The sequence below is a fragment of the Benincasa hispida genome, chromosome 11, assembly GCF_027475165.1.
Source record: "Benincasa hispida cultivar pf3 chromosome 11, pf3_genome.v1.1, whole genome shotgun sequence".
NCBI classification, from domain to species: Eukaryota; Viridiplantae; Streptophyta; class Magnoliopsida; order Cucurbitales; family Cucurbitaceae; genus Benincasa; species Benincasa hispida.
This window is the reverse complement of record NC_143488.1, coordinates 50,685,285-50,705,452: the sequence shown is the minus strand read 5'-3', so window position 1 is coordinate 50,705,452 and position 20,168 is coordinate 50,685,285. Positions and strand designations below refer to the sequence as shown.

At 37.3% G+C, this 20,168-nt stretch overlaps 1 protein-coding gene across 1 annotated transcript; it reads right to left on the bottom strand.

Annotated features, from left to right (window-relative positions):
* Positions 1-8,723: 8,723 nt before the first annotated feature.
* On the bottom strand, positions 8,724-11,195 carry LOC120091926 (thioredoxin-like 1-1, chloroplastic). The gene is made up of 4 exons (XM_039050096.2): positions 10,525-11,195; positions 9,987-10,163; positions 9,744-9,908; positions 8,724-9,341 (listed from the first exon to the last, which is right to left on the bottom strand). Exons 1-4 carry the CDS (start codon positions 10,798-10,800, stop codon positions 9,045-9,047), a joined length of 915 nt encoding a protein of 304 aa, XP_038906024.1. The 5' UTR covers positions 10,801-11,195; the 3' UTR covers positions 8,724-9,044.
* Between the last annotated feature and the right edge of the window lie 8,973 nt (positions 11,196-20,168).

Here is a 20,168-nt window from a genome sequence, read left to right as displayed (position 1 = left end):
AGTCATCGTTAGGGTAAGCACATCGAACAGAAATATCACTGATCAGGGAGATTGTGCATCGCAGTTATGTGATAGTCACGAAGATCGCATCAGAGCATAACATTGCTGATCCTTTTACAAAGGCCATCACGGCTAAAGTGTTCGAGGGTCACCTGGAGAGTCTGGATCTACGGGACATGCGGCATCTTGTCTAGGACAAGTGGGAGATGATACTGGGGTATGCCCTAGTTTATTGTATATTGTACATTTTTATATTGTATTGTACACTAGTCTCCCGAGTCATTAGGACAAGTTGTTGAGATTGGTGTCCTAATTCTTCTAGAGTCTCGTTGTTTTGTAAAGATACACATTGTTTGATGAATAAAATAAATGTTATTTAATTCTGGGATTTACTCATATCCAATAAACAAAGCTCCTTGATTATCTTATGTGAACTTAAGCATGTATATATGATATACAAGTGGATCATGCCTTAAGTGATAACCTAAATAGGTCTGTAGTATAAGGATTAAGGTGGGATACCTGATCCTAGTGACACTATTGATACGGCCCGCTTTGTAGAGGTTTGCAAGTGTTTTAAACTACTATAGATGGTAGATCCTGATCATTCATGTGGAGACGTACGAGCGGGAGTGTCCTATACAAAGAGTTTGTATAAGACCTGAACCACGAGATGACTAGACTCTGTATATAACATCGTTGATACTAGAGACTTACATCTCACCTAAACGACCATAGGTGACACGACCTCAATCCTGAATATTTTGAGAACTCCTACCTTTGAAGGCGGTCTTTTGATTAGTATGGGTGAGAGTGGCCAGATTGCCAACTCAACATGCCTACCTTTTTGGGGACTTGTCTGATTTAAGAGTTGGGAACTCAATCTACAAGATGGAATTCACTTCTTTCCCGAAGCAGGGATAAGTAGAGAGATTGCTCCCTTAAGGACTGATTCCGGGGCTTGAACATAGTGGCCACAGCTTCTCTTTGGAAGAGAGGACTCAGTCATAGTAGGACTATGACTTATGTTCTTTAGAAGGATCAGTGGTACTTAAGGAGTTAGATGTAACTATAGGGGCATAACGGTTATTAGCCCAATTGTACTTACGAGCGATCTGTGAAGGGTTGTTGCACTGCTGATTGGTTAAGATGGACACATAATATATCTGTGGTAAGGAGAATTCAGTTGTCGGTCTTTAGTGGAGTGTCTGGCAGTTAATGGATGGTGGATCCCATGACTAAAAAGTTTAGTCAGTTATTCACGTACCGTTGGAGCTTCGAGCTACAGGTTTATAAGGTCCCCTTGGTAGCTCAATGGATTCAGTTGAGGATCAGTTCTTGGTGTTAATTTGAAATGTTCAAATTGACATGAGGTATTTTGATTATATATGATATAATCGATATGATGTATGAGATACATCGAGTGGAGGATTGATGTAAATAAGATTTACATTAAGTACCATGGAATAGAAAAAGAAACTATAGGTTATAAATATAGCATGATAAGTTGGTTATCAATTATATTTATAATAATATTAATTATTGGATAATTAATTTTTTTCTTTAATAACCAATTGAGTGAGAGGTTATTGGTGGTTCATGGTAACCGTGAGATAAAAGAAAATTTGTTTTCCTAAGTTTTTTCAAAAGGTTGAAAAATTGTTTTGAGTTTTCTCTCTTGCCAAAGAAACTCACAGAAGCTTGTCAAGTAAATACAGATTTACTAAGCGTCAGCTTAAGTGAAGTAAACGATCGTGTAGTGTTTTGTAGGCGACAGACACTGAGTTAAACGATCGCTTAGCTTTAGCTAAAAAATTGGGCATTGACCTATGCGATAGGTATCTGTCTTCACCCACTTGCTCAATCGTGTACACGATTGTTCATTCCTCCTTCGTCTACCTCATTCCAAGTCCACATAGAGCCCACCCTCTGAATTATCACACCGAGAATACTAAGGTAACCTTTTTGGTGGTGTCTTACTCAACTCGACACCGTCGAGGTTCTGTAGAGGCCGTTCGTGTTGCTGGGGAGTTCGTGATCGAGGCGATCGCAGAGGACAAGTACATGGTGTTCGTGCTGTGGAGCGGTCGTGTTGTTCGAGCGTTTGAGGTTGCTGTGTTCGAGCATTCATGAGCAAGGAGCATGGAGACGAGTCGACAAACTTTCGTAGCGTTCTCTTTGTTTTTTTTATTGTTCATGTTGTAATTTCTGTATTGATTGCATAACTGTATGTTTTGTTTAGGACTGTAATTTGTAATGTTCATTCATGATTGTAATTTAGAATGATCTATTTTTGCTGCTGATGGAAATCTCGGATTCGATTTCCTTCAGTTCTATGCACCCATGAAGTCCCTTTCTAACCTCGAATGACCTTAGTGCATAATCAAACTTCGCCCCATGCCTTTACCCTTCAACATCAATGCATAGCAAAGCTTATTAACGCATGACTAGGGATCTTCAATGCATAGCTAGTCTCGGCCACCAAACTCTTGGCCAACAACTCCATGCATCCAACATATCTCTCATGCCCCGCCTAAACATATGCGTCCAACTAGCTTCTCAAGGCTGACGCATAGTCCAAATGATCGCATTCTCTTTCCCACACTTAGCCTTATGATTGGCGCATACTTCATAGGTCGACGCATAGTACCTTCGACGCATGGTCCTACAGGCCTTGGCATCGCATGAGCATCACACGGTCTTGTCAATGCCCATCGTATACCTTATCGCATAGTTTTCTAGCTTCATCGCACAGCCCCAGCCTCATCGCCTTACCTTTGCATCGCATAGCCCCAGTGCACATCGTATTCCCATCAGTCGCACGCTCCAACGCACATCGCATGCTCAGCGGCTTGCGCTTATCATCTTGCGTCTGGTCTTGTGCTCAGCCTTGCACTCATCTCCGTGCAGTCCCGTATGCAACCATACGTACACCCTCACGCAACACCCCAACGCCCAGTGCCCACGCTCGCGCGCAACCAAGCGCTTCTTTGCTCGCACCTGGCCCATACTAGACACATGATGGCCCATACTCAATGCAAGATAGCCTTTCCTCGATGACATTTGGTAAATACTCGATGCTTACCTAGTATTTACTCGATGCTTGGCCCTTCAATTCCTAGGCTACTTCCATGCTTGGCCACCATTTCCATGGTCAATACTTAGCCATCAAACGTGTTCACCTAACCTCCAAGTCCTTGTGTGTCGCAAGCCTCTTATTAGCGCATGGCACACCCTTTCGGCCAACTCATTAGCCTAGGGCATGCCTCGCATGCCAATGCTCATACCATGCTCCTTCATGGTTTTTCCGAGCACCATACCCATCGCTTAGTGTCTTTGGACGCACACTCCATCTATCACATGGCACCCCTATACACACCACTTAGCCAACAAGACACCTTCTTGGTGTTCGCCTTACCTCTAATGCCAAGACCAATGCCTATTAGTGTTACATACTAATGCCCCACAGCTTGGCATCATGGAAGTCCAACTCATGCATCAATGTTTCCTAACACCAACACATGCCTACTCTTGACTTTTATTCTTGCCAATTTTTCACTTGCTTGCCAACACAAAGACACCCGAGAGTCCTATTTCAATACTTAGAATTTTCTTCTTCCTTTTCCTCTAACCTTTTTCCTACAACATAAAATTAACTTATACCTTGTTTATCACCCTAATTACTCGGTTAAGTAGGGAAAATGGGATTCGGGTTTCACAATGTATGTTCAACATTCTTTCAATAATATCGATAGAGAGCCCTTGGGTAATGTGTTATCTCCTCCCACAAATGGTACTCAATGTTGATGCAATTTTCTAGAATGAGGTGGGGTGAAACATGGTGTCTACCAACGGGTACTTATCAAAAGCAATTTCCAATCTATCACAAAAACTCACATCAATGTGGTACTTAACTACTGCATTTTGATGCTCAATATAGCATTGGGTTTGATGTAGTGTCAAACACACCATGTATGCAATGTGTCACAATCTAACTTTGAGATAGTAGATTGGAACCCACTTGTGCAGACAGTGTAATGGTGACATGCGAGCGTCGACACATCTGGCAAAGACAGAGAGCCAAGAGACGTGTCATGATGCAACCGATGAGGACAATGCATCATCCAGCACACCAACGTAAGTGGACAAGCATGTCATGTTGAACATTAAGTAAAAGGATAAGCAACCTTGTCATCGGTGGTGTCAGTGACAAGCTCTGTAGGGGCCAGTTGGAGCCCCAGGCCGTGACCTCGGAAGGTGGGGTTCTATCGCGAATTTGGACGAGTGGCTCTAAAGTTAGATGCATATTGATAAGATATGCAAGCATGTCAAATTTCATGTCAATCGTGGTTCAAACAAACGCTCTACATTGGTGAGAGACAGTTCGCCACATTTCATATGCAAGGGTGGCAAAAAGGAACATGTTCATAATGCACTATAGGGGAAGGCATGGTATCAGCTCTTCACCACCCCTGGGCTCCATGGCCTAAGTGAGCTACCCCATGGCACAAGCGTGTATCATGGCGTGGGTGAGCATTACAAGACAAGTGTCTTGGGCATCTTCCATCGAGAATGGGATCTCATGGACAGTGTCGGACGGCTCGGGTGTGCCTGCATTGTGCCCCTTCCTATGGGCCAGAGGTTCGATGTAGCATCCAGTATTCCAATTTGATTCGACAAAGACTCGAAAGGGTCTAAGTCTCGATTATGTCCGGATGGATGGATGTCCGAGAAGTCCCGAGTTGGATTGTTGCTCATGGATCAATTGATGATGGTTCTCGATAAGCGTGTCCATATTGAAGAGAGAAAACCGATGACATCCTGACACTCTGGATGGCATCCTAAGGAATCAATGGGACTCCATAGTTCCCGATTGACCCGATACTTACCCGAGTTGTCCCGGTAAGCAATGTAATGGCCCGATTGAAGAAACTCGACTGAGGAGATTCTTGAGTGGAAAGGGATCATCCAAATTTCATTAATTATTGGAAACTAAATTTACAATAAACATACAAGATATATGCATTCAAAATAAATTATAGCATGCTTTTTACAGAAAAGGGGTTCAAGATAGTTTGGGAACCTGAACACTACCACAAAGAGTCCTTGGTATTCTCGGGGTGAGAACCTAGGAGTGGTGAGCTCTGACTATTTTGGTTAGAAGGGATAGTTTGGGTGGAGGAAGAAGAAGATTGAGAAATCTCTGAAGAACATAAGATCTCATAACAATTTTGTAAAAATTCTCAATCGTTTAGCAAAAATTACAACGTTCTTCAAGAAAGAAGAAAAACAAATTTTTCTTTTTATTCCTTTTACCATAAAATAATAGCTACCCACTAAGATGGTTGGAGAGAAAAGATGGAAAGTTATTGTTCAAATAATAATAAAATAATAGAAATAAATATGATAACTAACTTATCATATTATATTTATATTAAATTATATGTTATATCAAATATAACATATAACATATAGTTTTGATATTTTATCACATACAATATAAACTATAGTTTCTTTTCTCTACTTTATGGCATTTAATGTAAATCATATTTATATAAAATTTAACAACTATGAATCATATTCATAGAAAATATATTTGAATCCCATTCAAATATTTATTTCCTCTTTTTAAACTTTAATGTATCACATACATTATGAGAATTATATCATATATAATTGAAACAATTTAATTATCATATATAATTAAATCTCTCTATCAATTTGAACAATTCAAATTAACCCAAAAACTGATTCTCAACTAAATTCTTTTGAGCTACCGAAGGGACCTTATGAACATGTAGCTTGAAGCTCCAATGGTACATGAAGAATTAATTAAACTCTTTAATTACATTATTCACCATCCGTTAACTATCGGGCACTCCACTAATGACCGACAGCTACACTCTTCGCACTACAGATATATTTCTGTGTCCATTTGATATAACCAATCGATAATACGATGACCATTCACAAATTGCTCGTAAGTACAGTTGGGCCAATGACCGTTTTGCCCCTGTAGTTACATCTAACTCTTTAAGTACCACTAATCCCTCTAATGAACAATAGATCATAGTCCCACTATTACTAAACCCCTCTTGGGCCAGGAGAAAGTGTGGCGTCACATAAGATCCGGCATCAGCCCTTAAGGGAGTAATTTATCTACTTACCCCTGCTTCGGGGAAGGAGTGAATTCCATTTTGTGTAGCTGTGTTCCTAGCTCCCTAATCAGATGAATCCCCAAAATGGTAAGCTTGTTGAGTCGGCGATCTGGCCACTCTCACCCATACAAATCAAAGGACCGCCCTCATAAGCAGGAGTTCACAACTCACTCAGGATTCAAGTCATGTTACCAATGGTCATTCTGGTGAAATGTAAGTCTCTATTATGAACGTTGTTATATAATGAGACTAAACATTTCATGGTCCGGTCTTATACAAACTTCTTTGTATAAGACTAAATATTCCCGCTCGCATGTCTAATACATGAATGATCAGGATCAGATCATTTGTAGCACTTTACAATAATTGTAACACCTTCAAAGCGGACCATACTCATAGTGTCACCAGGATAAGGTACCCAGCCTTATAAATCTACTACAGACCATTTAGGCTATTACTTAAACATAATCCACCTGTATGTCTTCACATACATGTTTAAGTTATAATGATAACCTTGGATGTTAGTCTATTGGTTTGTGGTTAATGCAACTAAAATATCACATATTTTATAGAAAAAGTGAATAAAATATCACATATTTTATAGATAAAGTGAATAAAATATCATATATTTTATTAATCACATAAAGAGTTTGTTCATATAATGTTTACAAACTATAGGACCCTACGAGATTTAGGGCATCAAACCCAACACCGTTAAAGTTCAGTAGGTGACCATATTTAGGGCATCAAACCCAGCACTGATAAAGTCCGATAGGCAACCATTAGACTGGTAGAAGCCCGGTAGGCGCCGAAGTAGGCCGGTAGAGCCCGGTAAGTATTTTTATGTCCCAAAAGGCCTCGATAAGTGTCTGAATCACCCGATAAGCCTCGGTAAAGGGTTATAAGCCTGTTTTGCCCCAACGAGGGGTCAGAACTCATCCTAGTGAAGTTCCTAAGCGATATAGAGGTATGGGGGACGTTGTTAGAAACCAAGATGACAAAGAGAGATGCGACGTTGCATTGTGATGACCTTAGCCTCATATATGGGCAAGGTCGAGCCTCAAGACTTGGCCTAGAATAGAGAAGTCAGCTAGAGTTACACATGAAGGAAAATACACGTATGGACGACGTGTATGGCCGAATGGAGTTTAGTTCAATTAAGGGTGGAACAACCTCGCCTAAGGTCCGACTAAGTTTTAAAGAGTCGAGCAAAAAGTGGATTGGGACTTCAGCATCTCTTAAAGCTGACCATAATCACGGGTGAATCATGGTGTCGCACGATTGGAGAAGTACGACCATGATACAATACATACATTAGAGTGGAGTTATACTCTTCCTTATATTATTTAAAAGTATCAGAATCTACCTACCATGTCCATCAACTCAAGATCTGTTATCGACGAATGGTTGGTACTTTCCCAAGAGGCCATCAAAGGTTTTGGGCCAGGTCAAAGACACCCTATTGTTCACCTTGCCACGTAGTAGTCCTATTTTAAACCGTGTTTTAATGAGGTTGTCCCATGTGGCAAGCTGTTATTTGCCTCATAATACATGGACCAATTGTCATTATGAGTTGCATATTTGAATTTAATTTTTTTAATTGTTTAATCGCTATTAGAAACAGACGGTTGAAAATTTTGATTGTGTATGGATAATTAAATATTATGATATGAAATATTATTTTCTTTCAATTATTAGGATTCTTCCTAGGAAATGAAGATTCTAAATGAGATTTTTTTTTGTGGAGAGTTGAATTTTTTTGTGGAGAGTTAGCTTTTAATTGAATTGTTTCTTTTTTTTAAAAAAATATATTTAATTGAGATTAAAAGAACTAAATTGAGGATAATTTTCTAAACAAACTCGATCCACACAAATTTTCTATAGAAAATCCCTCACTCTGATCTATGAAATCCATAGAAAAAAATTTCGAGACAAAAAGCAAATAGAGGTGACAAGACTGAGGGAGCCATTCCAATCACCACCCGTCTTCTTAATTGCCTATGGGTAAGATTTTACATGTTTTGTTATCTCTTCTGGGTTTTCTTTCCTCCCCCTCTGCTTTGCAACTTCTTCCTTTCTTTTTATCTATTTTGAACATAATATTGGTTGGATTGATCCGGATTTGAATGTCTTCTACATTGTTTCTGTAGGATCTCATCTCGCAATATCTAGGCAAATTTTTATCTCACAATGGCTCACATGCTAGATGAAACTTTACCACCTCTCATCATAATTCCAAAAAAAAAATTTATCACTAGGCCACACCACAATCATTTTCAAAATTTAGGAGACGTTCAAACTTAGTTTTAATCTACAGAATGGTTCCCTATGATCCATTAAAATGTTACTCACGGATTCTTAGAACTCAGAGACACAGGTTACCTGTAGAACAGATCATGATCAAATAAGATCGTAGATCTACAAACTCTCCAATGGCCAAAAGGAGACTCTTTAGACCTCTCTGCATAAGAAATCAGAATAACCGATAACAATGTCCAGTTAATTCTAGAGCAAACATATATAAATCAGCAATTGCAATAATAACGTAGCTTCTATGGAACTAAATTCCCTAGAAATGATTATATCTTCATTGGACTTGCACCAATTTACTAGTTACAATGTTACAGAAATCTTTGAACTCACAATCTTGCAGAGAAGCTTTATACAACCGTGTACAACTAGGAGCAACTATATATATAATCAATCACACAGCTGGCTGCTGATGTTCTAAAGAATCAGCAGGCTGGGATCCAAGCCACCGAAAGAAAAAAATAAAAAAGAAAGAAGAAACAAACCCTACAACTTCACTGGGGTCTCGTTAATATAGGACCCCTGAAACTTTACAACCAAAAGCACTCGTATTAAGGATAGGATATGGGCGTAGCTTCATCCCACATAGGCATTCTCCTTGGGGCCTTGGGCAGACTTTAGGATAGTTGAAGGAAGAGGAAGAGGCAGTTGCTCCAAGTCCGAACGTGATCGTTTTGATTCCGATATTCTTACCCCTTCCACAGTGGCAGGGATAGGGATGGGGACCTCTTCTGCTGGTTTGGGCATGTAGTTGAAAGACAATTCTTTGTTAGCGGCAAGTGCCACAAGGTCTTTCTCCTCCAACCCTTGCGTGGGGCCAAGACTGCATCGATCGGTGTTGTGCTTGGCCAACGCATCCTTGAATTTCTTAATCTGTGAGATCAGACTAATTATCATCAATAAACTGATGGCGAAACAAGTGCATTAGCAGAGAAGAACAAAAAAAAAAATTACTCATGAGGCTCAGAGGAAACCACAAAGCAGCTCCATGTCAAATAAATCATGTCAAATGTTGTTAAATAACAAATTAAAACCGATAAATAACAGGCAACATCGATTAAAAGGACAACAATACTGCATGGTACATACTCTATTGTAATGCAGTTTGGTACCAAAAGCAACTGCTAATTAAATAGACCGAACCGAAGTGAGGAAAAAACTAGAGCATTTAGGAAAAGCATGCTTCCTACGAAGAACAGACAACCACAACCAAATATTACGATCAAATAACATTACAAAAGCAGAACACTCCCAATCTATTTAAAGATTTCTTACCGTTGCATTAGTGCAGCTAAAGCTGCAAAGGCGACCCTGAGCGCCTCTGTAAAAGCGAAAGAAGGGAAGCACATGAACACCAAGACTATAACACATGGATTTGTGCTCTTCATAGTTCACTTGCAAAAATTGTATATCAGGATACATCTCAGCAGATTGGCATATCTGCAAAAGATATACAAACTTCAGGAATAAGAAAACTTGAAAGATAGATTTTTCTAGACACTAAAGAATGAGGAACACCTTCGGATGAAGAGCTTTGCAGCCACCACAACCAGGGGAGAAGAAATCCACAATAACAAGCTTATCCCCAGCATTTAAAAGAGAATCCACAAGATCATGTGCACCGGTCACCTCCTTCATATTAGGTTGCAACCCTTTTTCCCACCATTTCTGAGGTTTTGGAATCCGAAAGCCACTCTATTGAATAGCAACACAAAAGGGTTAATAAACAAAATACATAATAGTTTGTATACATAATCAAGTGCTAACCGAATTAGAAACGTGGGATTCTTCCATGAATGGAACATCAATATTGGAATTTATCAGGTACATATTCCAGACAAGGAAAAGGATTAAAATATAGAAATATAAAGGTATAGGGCAACTAGTTATGTTCATAAAGACCAAGATCAAAACCATGAAGAGACAGCAGAGTTTCCCAATTAGAATCAAAATAAAATGAAAACAGAGAAGTTAATGATACAAACAAAAGTTACAAAGCAAATCCCAAAAACCCTAATATCAGGTGAAAATTCAAGTGCGAGATAGCAGTACGAACATGGGAAATCGTGGAAGATCGTGAAGGAGAAACAGAATTTCTGGAGAAACCCCAAGCTTCTGTAAACTCTATTCTTCTGCAATAGGAGTGACTACTCGAAAACGGCCGCGAGGTGGGTGGTAATTTCACAGAAAGGGGTTGCCAATTAAAGGGATGCGAAGAAGAATAGACGGATTTAAGGCCGGAAGAAGGTGGAGGAAGCTGATGAAGATGACAAATAGAAGAAGAAGAAGGCGGAAAAGGGGCAAAAGCAATCTTGCTGAGAGCGTCTGCCATTAAAATCAAGGAAAAAATTGTTGAAATCGCAGAGATGGAAGAAAGTAGGAAGGATTAGGAAGTGGGGTTGGTGGGAAATTGGGGGAAAACGAAGTAGGCGAATAGGAGGATCTTGGAGAACGAGAAGATCGGGATGGAAATGGAGGCGTTGTCATGAAATCGAAGGAGAAGAAGAAAAGGGGAAGAGAGAAGATCGAGCGGTTGAAGAAAAAACAACGAGGATTTTGGAATTTTGAGAGTGGGAAATGGATAAGGAGCGCACGCAACGTCGCATTGCTTTCGGATTCTGTGGATATCAAAAGTGAAAGTGCAGACACGTGGCGCTATCACCCCAGACACCAGATATGATTTTTTTTTTTTCTTTTTTCTTTTTTTGTAATAAATCAGATATGGATATTATTGTCCGATTTCACCTTGGATAAATAACGAGTGAAAATATCCGTTTACTTTTTATCCAAAAATATCCACTTACTTTTTATCCAAAAATATCCATTTTTTTTATCCAAAAAATGTCTATTTACTTTTGACTATTGATGGATGTGTCAATAGTCATTGGTTCATCATGCCTCAATAATGGAGACTTTTGATTTTTATCTCTTAAATTTACGTAAACTAATTTAGACTTTCATTTAAGAAGGCTATAATTGATGCATCGATAATGTTCAAAGATATTCTTAATAAATGGTCCTAATCAAAACAAAATATAAGTCTCAAACAATATTTTAAAAAAGAAAATAGAATGATAGTTTTAGTTTTACAATATCAAAATGTTCGTTTTAGTCTCTGTATTCAAAGTAGTCGTCGTCCTTGTTTGAAAATTTGGCCAAAAAAAAACTTTTTATTACAAAATTATAGCTATATTTTAGGAATTTTATTGAATAGTGGTTGGAACCAAAATAGTCATTTTTCAAATCATGAAAATCAAGAACAAAAATTTCAAAATATCGAGACTAAAATAAGTAAAAAAAAGAAGAAAAAATTGAGGGTTATATCAATTAAAACTCTAAAAATGATAATTGTATTGGTTTAAATAGTGTATCAACTTAAGTCTTGAATGTTCATTAGAATATCAATTTATATCTTTTTTTACATTTTATCTCGATAAACATCGTAAAAATAATTTTATTAATGAAATAACAAGTTTTCATAATTGAGTCAATTTAAACTCTCAATCGAGCTTTCTTTAAAAGTTGTCCTGCATCAATTCTAATGTCTACTTTTTGTTCATCTTACATTTCTAATACATTAATAAATGATGCATTGACGATTTTCAAAAGTAATCTTAACAAAGGTATTTAAATCGATTCACTTATGACAATTTAGAAGTTTAATCAAAACAATCATAAGTCTCACGCTACGTTTTCCAAAATTAAATGAAAATTATGAAGAACTAGGATGAGACTAGGTTGGTACACCTAAAGATCAAGTGGTTCATGTTCTTACATCCACAAGTTTGAAGGGAGGATATTGAGGAACAATCTTATTGTTGGCCTAATTATTGGCCTAGCCCATTGTTGAGTCCACACACGTGTAAATTTCTTGTAGAATTGTAAAAGTAGTGTGTTTCAATAAGCCAGCTCAATGAGTACACATTTGGCTATAAATGGAGAGGACCAACTTTATCAAATAATTGAATTGAGACAACTTTTCTTATCCTTTATTTTGACTAAACTATTATGAACTATTTTGGTGACATAAAGGTTGTTTGAATGTGAAATAAGTTTGTTCTTATTTGTTTCTAATAAATGTTATTATTGGATTAAGTGAATTCAGATAGACTTTTCACTATGGATTTGTAAAATTGATTTGAATAGGTAAAATTGGTTAAAATGATTTGAATAGAACTGACTATTTTACTTTTTAACTATTATCCTAAAGATTTAAAGTAAAGTTGACTTTTTTTATATTTGAAGTTAGTATACAGACCAAAAATCTCTTAATTATAAATACATATTACATGCTAATTGAGTTATACTCGGTAAGTGTGAAATAGAATGGTTTATTATATTCATGTTTTAAATAAGGTAAAATCTTGATTTAAAAAATTTAATTTAGTTTAAGATTTCATGTACAAAATTAGATTAAAAAAGTGATCAATGTAGAGATATCATCCTGGAAAAATTCTCGCATCTCTTTCACGTCAAAGAGATCACAAGAAGTTTATGTTGATTGCCAACCGTAGAGTATTTTGTGTGTCATAGAAGGAAAGACCAAAAAAGAATAATGTGAGAATACTAGTTATATCATTTGACAAGTTATAGACCAACCAAAAGTGCCAAATATTGTTACCCGAAATCAAGATGCATAAGAGCATGTTACTCACTCCTATGTACTATCTGAACCATTCAATAAAAGGAGAATAATCTTAAAAGTGAATAAATGAAAGATCCCTTCCCCTATTTTAATGTAAGATATAAAATGAATGGGCGTCCACCCCTTATTTAAGGGGTTTGCTTACAAGAGTATAAATTGAGTCAAAATAAGCACAATTCAAATGCCATAAAGATTATATTATCTAGCTCGAGGTTAAAGGTTCAATTTCAATTTAATCTCATAATTGAACAATTTGATTTTTTAATAAAAATTGGAATATGACCAAATTTTAATTTAAGATTTTACCCTAATTTGATTTGGAAATAGGATAAAAGTAAACTTGATTTCAATTTGTGATAAAACTTGGAATATGACCAAATTTTATTTTGAGATAAATTTGAAACTTTATAAAGGCTAAATTTGAATTATTTGAATTGGGATAAAATTTGGAATTTGAGCAAATTTTAACTTGACATTTTATTCATAATTTAATCTCAAAGTTGAACAATTTGAATTCAGATAAAATTTGGAATATGACTAAATTTTAATTTAAAATAAATTTAAGATTCTACTCTCAATTTGCTTTGGATTGAGGATAAAAGCTAAATTTGATTTGAATATGAGATAAAATTTAGAATATGGTCAAATTTTAATTTGAGATAAATTTGAGATAAAATTTGGAATATGTCCAAATTTAAAATTAATGTGAATGGATTTTGATATCATTTGATTTAAAGCTAATCTATTCAAACCCCACAACAATTTTAAATTCAAATTTAAAAGATAAGATATTTTTGTTCAAATCTTATCAAAATCTTTTAGAGATATAAGATTTTAGTAGAAAATCCAAATTAAATTAGGAATTTGAGTACATCTTGACCTCTATAAATAAAGCTCACCACATACATCTTTCTCATTTTCGTCTCCCGCTCCAACTCTATTCTCCTCTTTTTTTCTTCCTTCTCTTCTTTTTTCTTTTTTTTTTTTTTTTTTTTCTTTCTTCTTCTTCCTTTTTTTCTTTTTTTTTTTTTCTTTTCTTCTTTCTTTTGTTTTCCTCCTCTTTTTTTTAAATTTTTTTTTCTTTTTTTCTACAATGCCCCATATGTGACCGCCACCCTGACCACACATAGGGATGACCTCAAAAAGGTTTAAACAATTCTATTATATTGTTACTGCTTGATCAACATAAGGATAACCCCATAAATGTCTAAACAACTTTATTACATCGTCACTTCTTTATCAATATACGGATGACTTCGGAAATGTCTAATCAACCCTATTACATCATTTCTCGATCAATATAAGGATGACCCCAGAAAGGTCTAAACAACCCTATTACATCATCACTTCTTGATCAACTTAGGGATGATCTCGAAAAAGTCTAACAATCCTATTTGATCAACATAGGGATGACCCTGGAAAAGTCTAACATCCCTATTACATCGTCACTTCTTGATCAACATAGGGATGATCTTGGAAAGGTCTTCTTGATCAGCATAGGGATAACCCCGAAAAGGTCTAAACAACCCTATTACATCGTCACTTCGTGATCAACATAGGGATGACCACGGAAAGGTCTAAACAACCCTATCACATCGTCACTTCTTGGTCAACATAGGTATGACCCCAGAAAGGTCTAAACAACCCTATTACATCGTCACTCGGAAAGGTCTAACAGCCCTATTTGATCAACATAGGAATAACCCCAAAAAAATCTAAACAACCCTATTACATCACTTCATGATCAACATAGAGATGACCCCAAAAAGGTCTAACAATCCCTATTTGATCAACGTATGGATGACCCCGGAAAGGTCTAAATAACCCTATTACATCACTTTTTTATCCGACTTTGAAGATAAGACAAATATGCCATCGAGTTTTGAAGATGAGGTTGATATGCCATCAAGCTTTGAAGATGGGGAGAATATGCCATAAAGCTTTTGAGCAGAGTCAGGTGGACTGGATCGCATATGAGGCAAAGCGAGGCGGACTAGAGTTGTTCATGCGTATGAGACGGAGCCAGGTAGACCAAACTTGATTTTGCATATGAGGCGAGGACATACCAACATTTTTTTAGAGGGAGTGAAGCTACACCAACATTTTGAGGAGGGAGTGAAGTTGCACCAGCATTTTGTAGAAGGAGCAAAGCCTCACCAACATTTTTTGGGGAGGAAGCAAAGTTACACCAACAATTTGGAGAAGGAAGGAAGTTGCACCAATATTTTGAAGAGAGGGCGAAGCATCCAAACCTGACTTCGAAAAGGAAATGGTGAAGCCTCTAAACTTGAAGATGGAAGAGCATTGACGAAGCCTTTGAACTTGAAGATGGAGGAGTATCGATAGAGCCTTTGAACTTGAAGATGGAGGAGCAACGACGAAACCTTTAAACTTGAAAATGGAGGAGCATCAACGGAACCTCTAAACTTGAAGATGGAGGAACATTGACGAAGCCTTTGAACTTGAAGATAGAGAAACATCAACGAACCTTCGCACTCGAGCTAGACAAAGCATTGACGAATCCTCCGCAGTTGAGTTTAGCGAAGCATAGGCGAATCCTATGCATTTGAGTTTGACGAAGCATCAATGAATCTTTCACATCTGAGTTTTGACAAAGCATCTACGAATCCTCCGCATTTGAGTTTGATGAAGCACCGAGGAATCTTCCACATTAAGCTTGACTTTGCGACTTTAAGCATGAAGATGACATTGCAAAGCCTCCAAACTTAAGCATGAAGATGGAGCATTGATGAAACCTCTAAACTTGAAGATATAGGAGCATCGACGAAGCCTCTGAACTTGAAGATGGAAAAGCATCGATGGAGCCTCTGAACTTGAAGATGGAAAAGCATTGATGGAGCCTCTGAACTTAAAGATGCGGAAGCATCAACGAAGCCTTTGAATTTGAAGATGGAGGAGCATCGACAAAGCCTCTGAACTTGAAGATGGAGAAGCACCGACGAAGCCTCTGAACTTAAAGATGAAGGAGCATCAATGAAGCCTCTGAACTTGAAGATGGAGGAGCATCGACGAAGCCTTTAAACTTGAAGATTGAGGCAAATTGACGAAACCTCTCAACTTGAAGATGGAGGGGCATTGACAAATCCTCTAAGCTTGAAGATGGAAGGGCATCAATAAAGCCTCTGAACTTGAAGATGGAGAAACATCGACAAAACCTCTGAACTTGAGGATAAAGGAGCATCAACGAAGCCTCTGAGCTTTAAATTTGATGAAGCATTGATAAATCTTTCAAACTTGAATTTTAAGAAGCATTGGCGGAGCCTCCGAACTTAATTTAAAGAAGCATCGACAAAACTTCTTAACTTGATCTTGAAGAACATCTATTGCTTAAAATGAAGAGTCAAACTATAGATGAATGATGCTTCGAACTTGAAATAAGCAACGCCCAACACTGCTTCTTTGTTTAAATGAATGAAAAAATGATTAAATTTTTTAGCATAACCTTATTGTATATATCCAACCTATGTAGTACCATGCAGATACCATGCATCTTCAATTTGTTGTGTTACCCTAGTAGAGATATCTTCAATTTTTTGTGTTGCCTTCAATAAAGATGAGCATCTTCAATTTGTTGTGTTGCCCCCCCAGTAGAGATGAATAACATCATTTTTTTTTTTATCGCCACACGTAGGGTGATTGTGTCACTTCTTGTTGGATTAAACTTAAATTTTTTTTAAGTTGCTTACATACTCTTAAAGAAAGGGATCAAGTCATGAAGTTCAGGAGAGATATTTTTTTTTGCTTTTTTTTTCTTTTTATCTAGACTCAGCTTAAAGTCCTTTAAGTTGTCTACATACCATTTACAATGACAGGGACCAAGTCATAACGTAGTTCTTTTTTTTTTTTTTTCCATTCACCTTTTAAGCTCATGCGAGTCAAGAGCAACATGTAGTTTAGGCTCTTGCAGTAAGGAGCTTCTATATTTAAACTTCAAAATCTCTTATTTCATCATGGCTTTGATCATCCACTTCATTTGTAGGAGTCGTCAATATGATGAGTTTTAGCTTTACCATCAAGGAAACTGTTGTATTTATATCGACAGACAACTCCCTTTTCATGCGTGAAAAGACACGACTGTGAATCTTTTCGTTGTTGTTTTCTTCATGAAATGGTTTTGCCTTCAAGGTTTTCATCTTTCTTTTATGTTGATCGCTTTTCATCTTGAGACGATCAAAAGCAGATGTCGAAGGTCAATCTTTCTTTGACATAGAGATACTTAGCCTTTTGAAGGCTGAAGTTTGAATGGAAGTAGACGTTGGATATTGGTTTTCTTCTTCTATTGTGATCATACTCAATCTTTGGAAGACTGAAGATCGAGTAATTGAAGGCTTGATACGATCAAAGGCAAAAATTCTTTGCTTAGTTTCTCTTGAATCGTCAACTTCTTTAGCAGTTAAATGATTGTTATTGACTTCCGTTATGGTAATAGTGTGACATGCAATAACCTCCGATACTTCCTCGGGATGATTATCAAGGAAGTTCCTTAGGAAGAATTCAGCCAAAGTCACTGGTCGTTGAAGTTGAAGGTCTTCGTCTTCTTCCTTACCAGGCTTAGGCTTCCATGCCATGTTTCTTTTTTTCTATCTCTTGGCTTTACTTTCTCTTTCTGTAATTTTGATAGAAGCACGACTTCTTTACGGTGGAACTCGACTTTCCTCTCTTTCGAAGAGTCACAAGGATCCACCATTTTTCGTTATCTTCAACAGGCTCATCTTTCTTTTGGGAGTCTATCGTTTAAATCTCTTATTGAAATCGAACAACGATAGGTTCAAGTTTCCAAACTGGATCAGACTTTCTCTTTGATCATAAAATGATGTCGAGAGTGAAACATTTGAAGCCATTATCACTTTTGTATGATTTGTCTGGGCTACATCGTCACCATTCAGCTCAATCTTCTTTTCACGAGCTAACTTTAGAATCAACTCCTTCAGCATGAAGCACTTTTCAACAGAGTGACTAACGACCCGATGATACTTGCAATAGTTAGGATTGCTTACCTTTCTTAATTGCTCCGGTCGCTTGCATTCAGACAGTTGAATGAGTTACTTCTCTAGCAGTTGTTCCAGCATGTCTACAACATTAGAGTCAGGGAATGGATAAACCTTCTCTTGTCTTTCTTTGAAAGTTGGGCGATGCTTCTAGCCGCCATCATGTTTTCTTTCAAATTTTGTTTCTTTTCCTTTGGAGGAAAATTTTAGCGGGGTCACATGAACGACCATAAATTCTTTTGTGACACACGATCTTTTCATTGCCCTTGATTTTTTCCTTAACCTTTCTCTCTTTAGAAACTAGGAAATCTTTAATTCCCCTATTGGCGATGCTTAGTTCTATATCATGAGCATGTGTCGCCAACTCCTCGAATGTATGAGGCTTTATCCCTTGTAGAATGTAGAGAAGTTCCCAGTGAATGTCTTGGGTGCACATCTCCACTGCAGATAATTCAATAAGTCTATCTTTGTAATCCAGACTCAGAGCTTTCCATCGGTTTATGTAGTGGATGATTGGCTCTCCCTTTTGTTGCTTGGTGCTTGTCAGCTCCATCATGCTTAACAGTGCACCTTGTGTTGTAGAAGCAGTTCAAGAACTCTCTTTCTAATTGTTCCCAATTTTCAATCACTTTTGGATCCAAATTAGTGTACCAGTCAAAAGCATTCCCTTTTAAGGTTCTAAAAAATTATTTTGGATTGTTTTTTCCATCGAACTGCTGGAACTTTGGAGGTTGGTACCCAATTGACATTCTCAAGTTATCAATTCTTTTGGTGTACGGCTTGGAGTACATAAAAGAAGTTTACGACGGTCCTCCATGTTGAGCTCATATGGAGTTTGTGATCATATCCTACAACTGTTGAACTGACAAGAAGGCAACGGAAGTGGATTATGGCGACCGGCTTTCCTACAAAACAGTCTTTCCTTTATCATTGGCTTTGACAGTAGAAGTTCGACTTGTAATCTGCAATTTCTCAAGCCTGCATTTGATCTATTAAGGCAGCGATTTCTTGATCTCACTCCTCAATAACTTTCATTAGAAGATCTATTTTTCTTTCCATTTCTATCATGGTCGACTCAGCCATTACGTCAGTCATCATGACAGACACTACGTCAAAGTATGATTCTTTCTCTGATGGATCAGAAGCAAAAGCATAGTTGTCAAACAAAAGATTTTCTTTGATGACAATCCCGCCTTTGGGAGATTTTACCAGTTGTTCCCAGATTTTCTCCGTGGTGACAGAGTCTATGTAAGTGTCGCTTGTGACGGTAACTTTGGATGCAGCTTTCTTTGGTGCCATTTGTCGATTTGTTGACTTGGATGATGAGAGAGAAGAGGGGTAGAGATATCTCACTGAGCATGCCAATTTGTTTGCATGAGGTTTTCGAAGAAACTTAATTCATGAAATTTGAACATTGTATTTGTATTGATTTCTATATAGCAAATACAATCTCTAATATATAATCTTTTTTTTATATTTTCAAAATAAACTATAATCTTTAAGGTGGTTGATCTTCTTGGATGATCGACCCTTTAGGCTTGTTGATCTTCTTGGATGATCGGCCTTTAAGCTTATTCATCTTCTTGAATGATCGGTCTTTGGGCTTAATGATTTCTTGGAGGATCATTGTTCGTACAAGGTTTCCAGAGAAAAATTGTTTCTTAGAGTTGAACTTGAGTTGATTTTGATGTTGATTTGATGCGATGTAATTTGATCTCTAGTACTTGATCCTTTGATTCTCTCTCATTCGAATGTGTACACTCGATTTGAGGAAGTGAAGCACATGATGTTCTTGGAGTTGAAGTCTTGGAAGAATGCTTATACCTCCGAAGGACTTCAATTTTCAATTGTAGTCAGCTTTAAGAGTCTAGGAGTCTTCTGATTGTTGAGAAAATTCTCTTTGGACTCTCTGGAATGTAGATTTCTTTGGTGAGAAGTTTGGGTTTGGTTGGTTTATGGATCTAGTCCTTGAACCCAATTAGTTAGACTTGGGCTTAGTTGATCCATGGATCTGACCTTTAGACCTGATTTGATATTTAAGTCAAA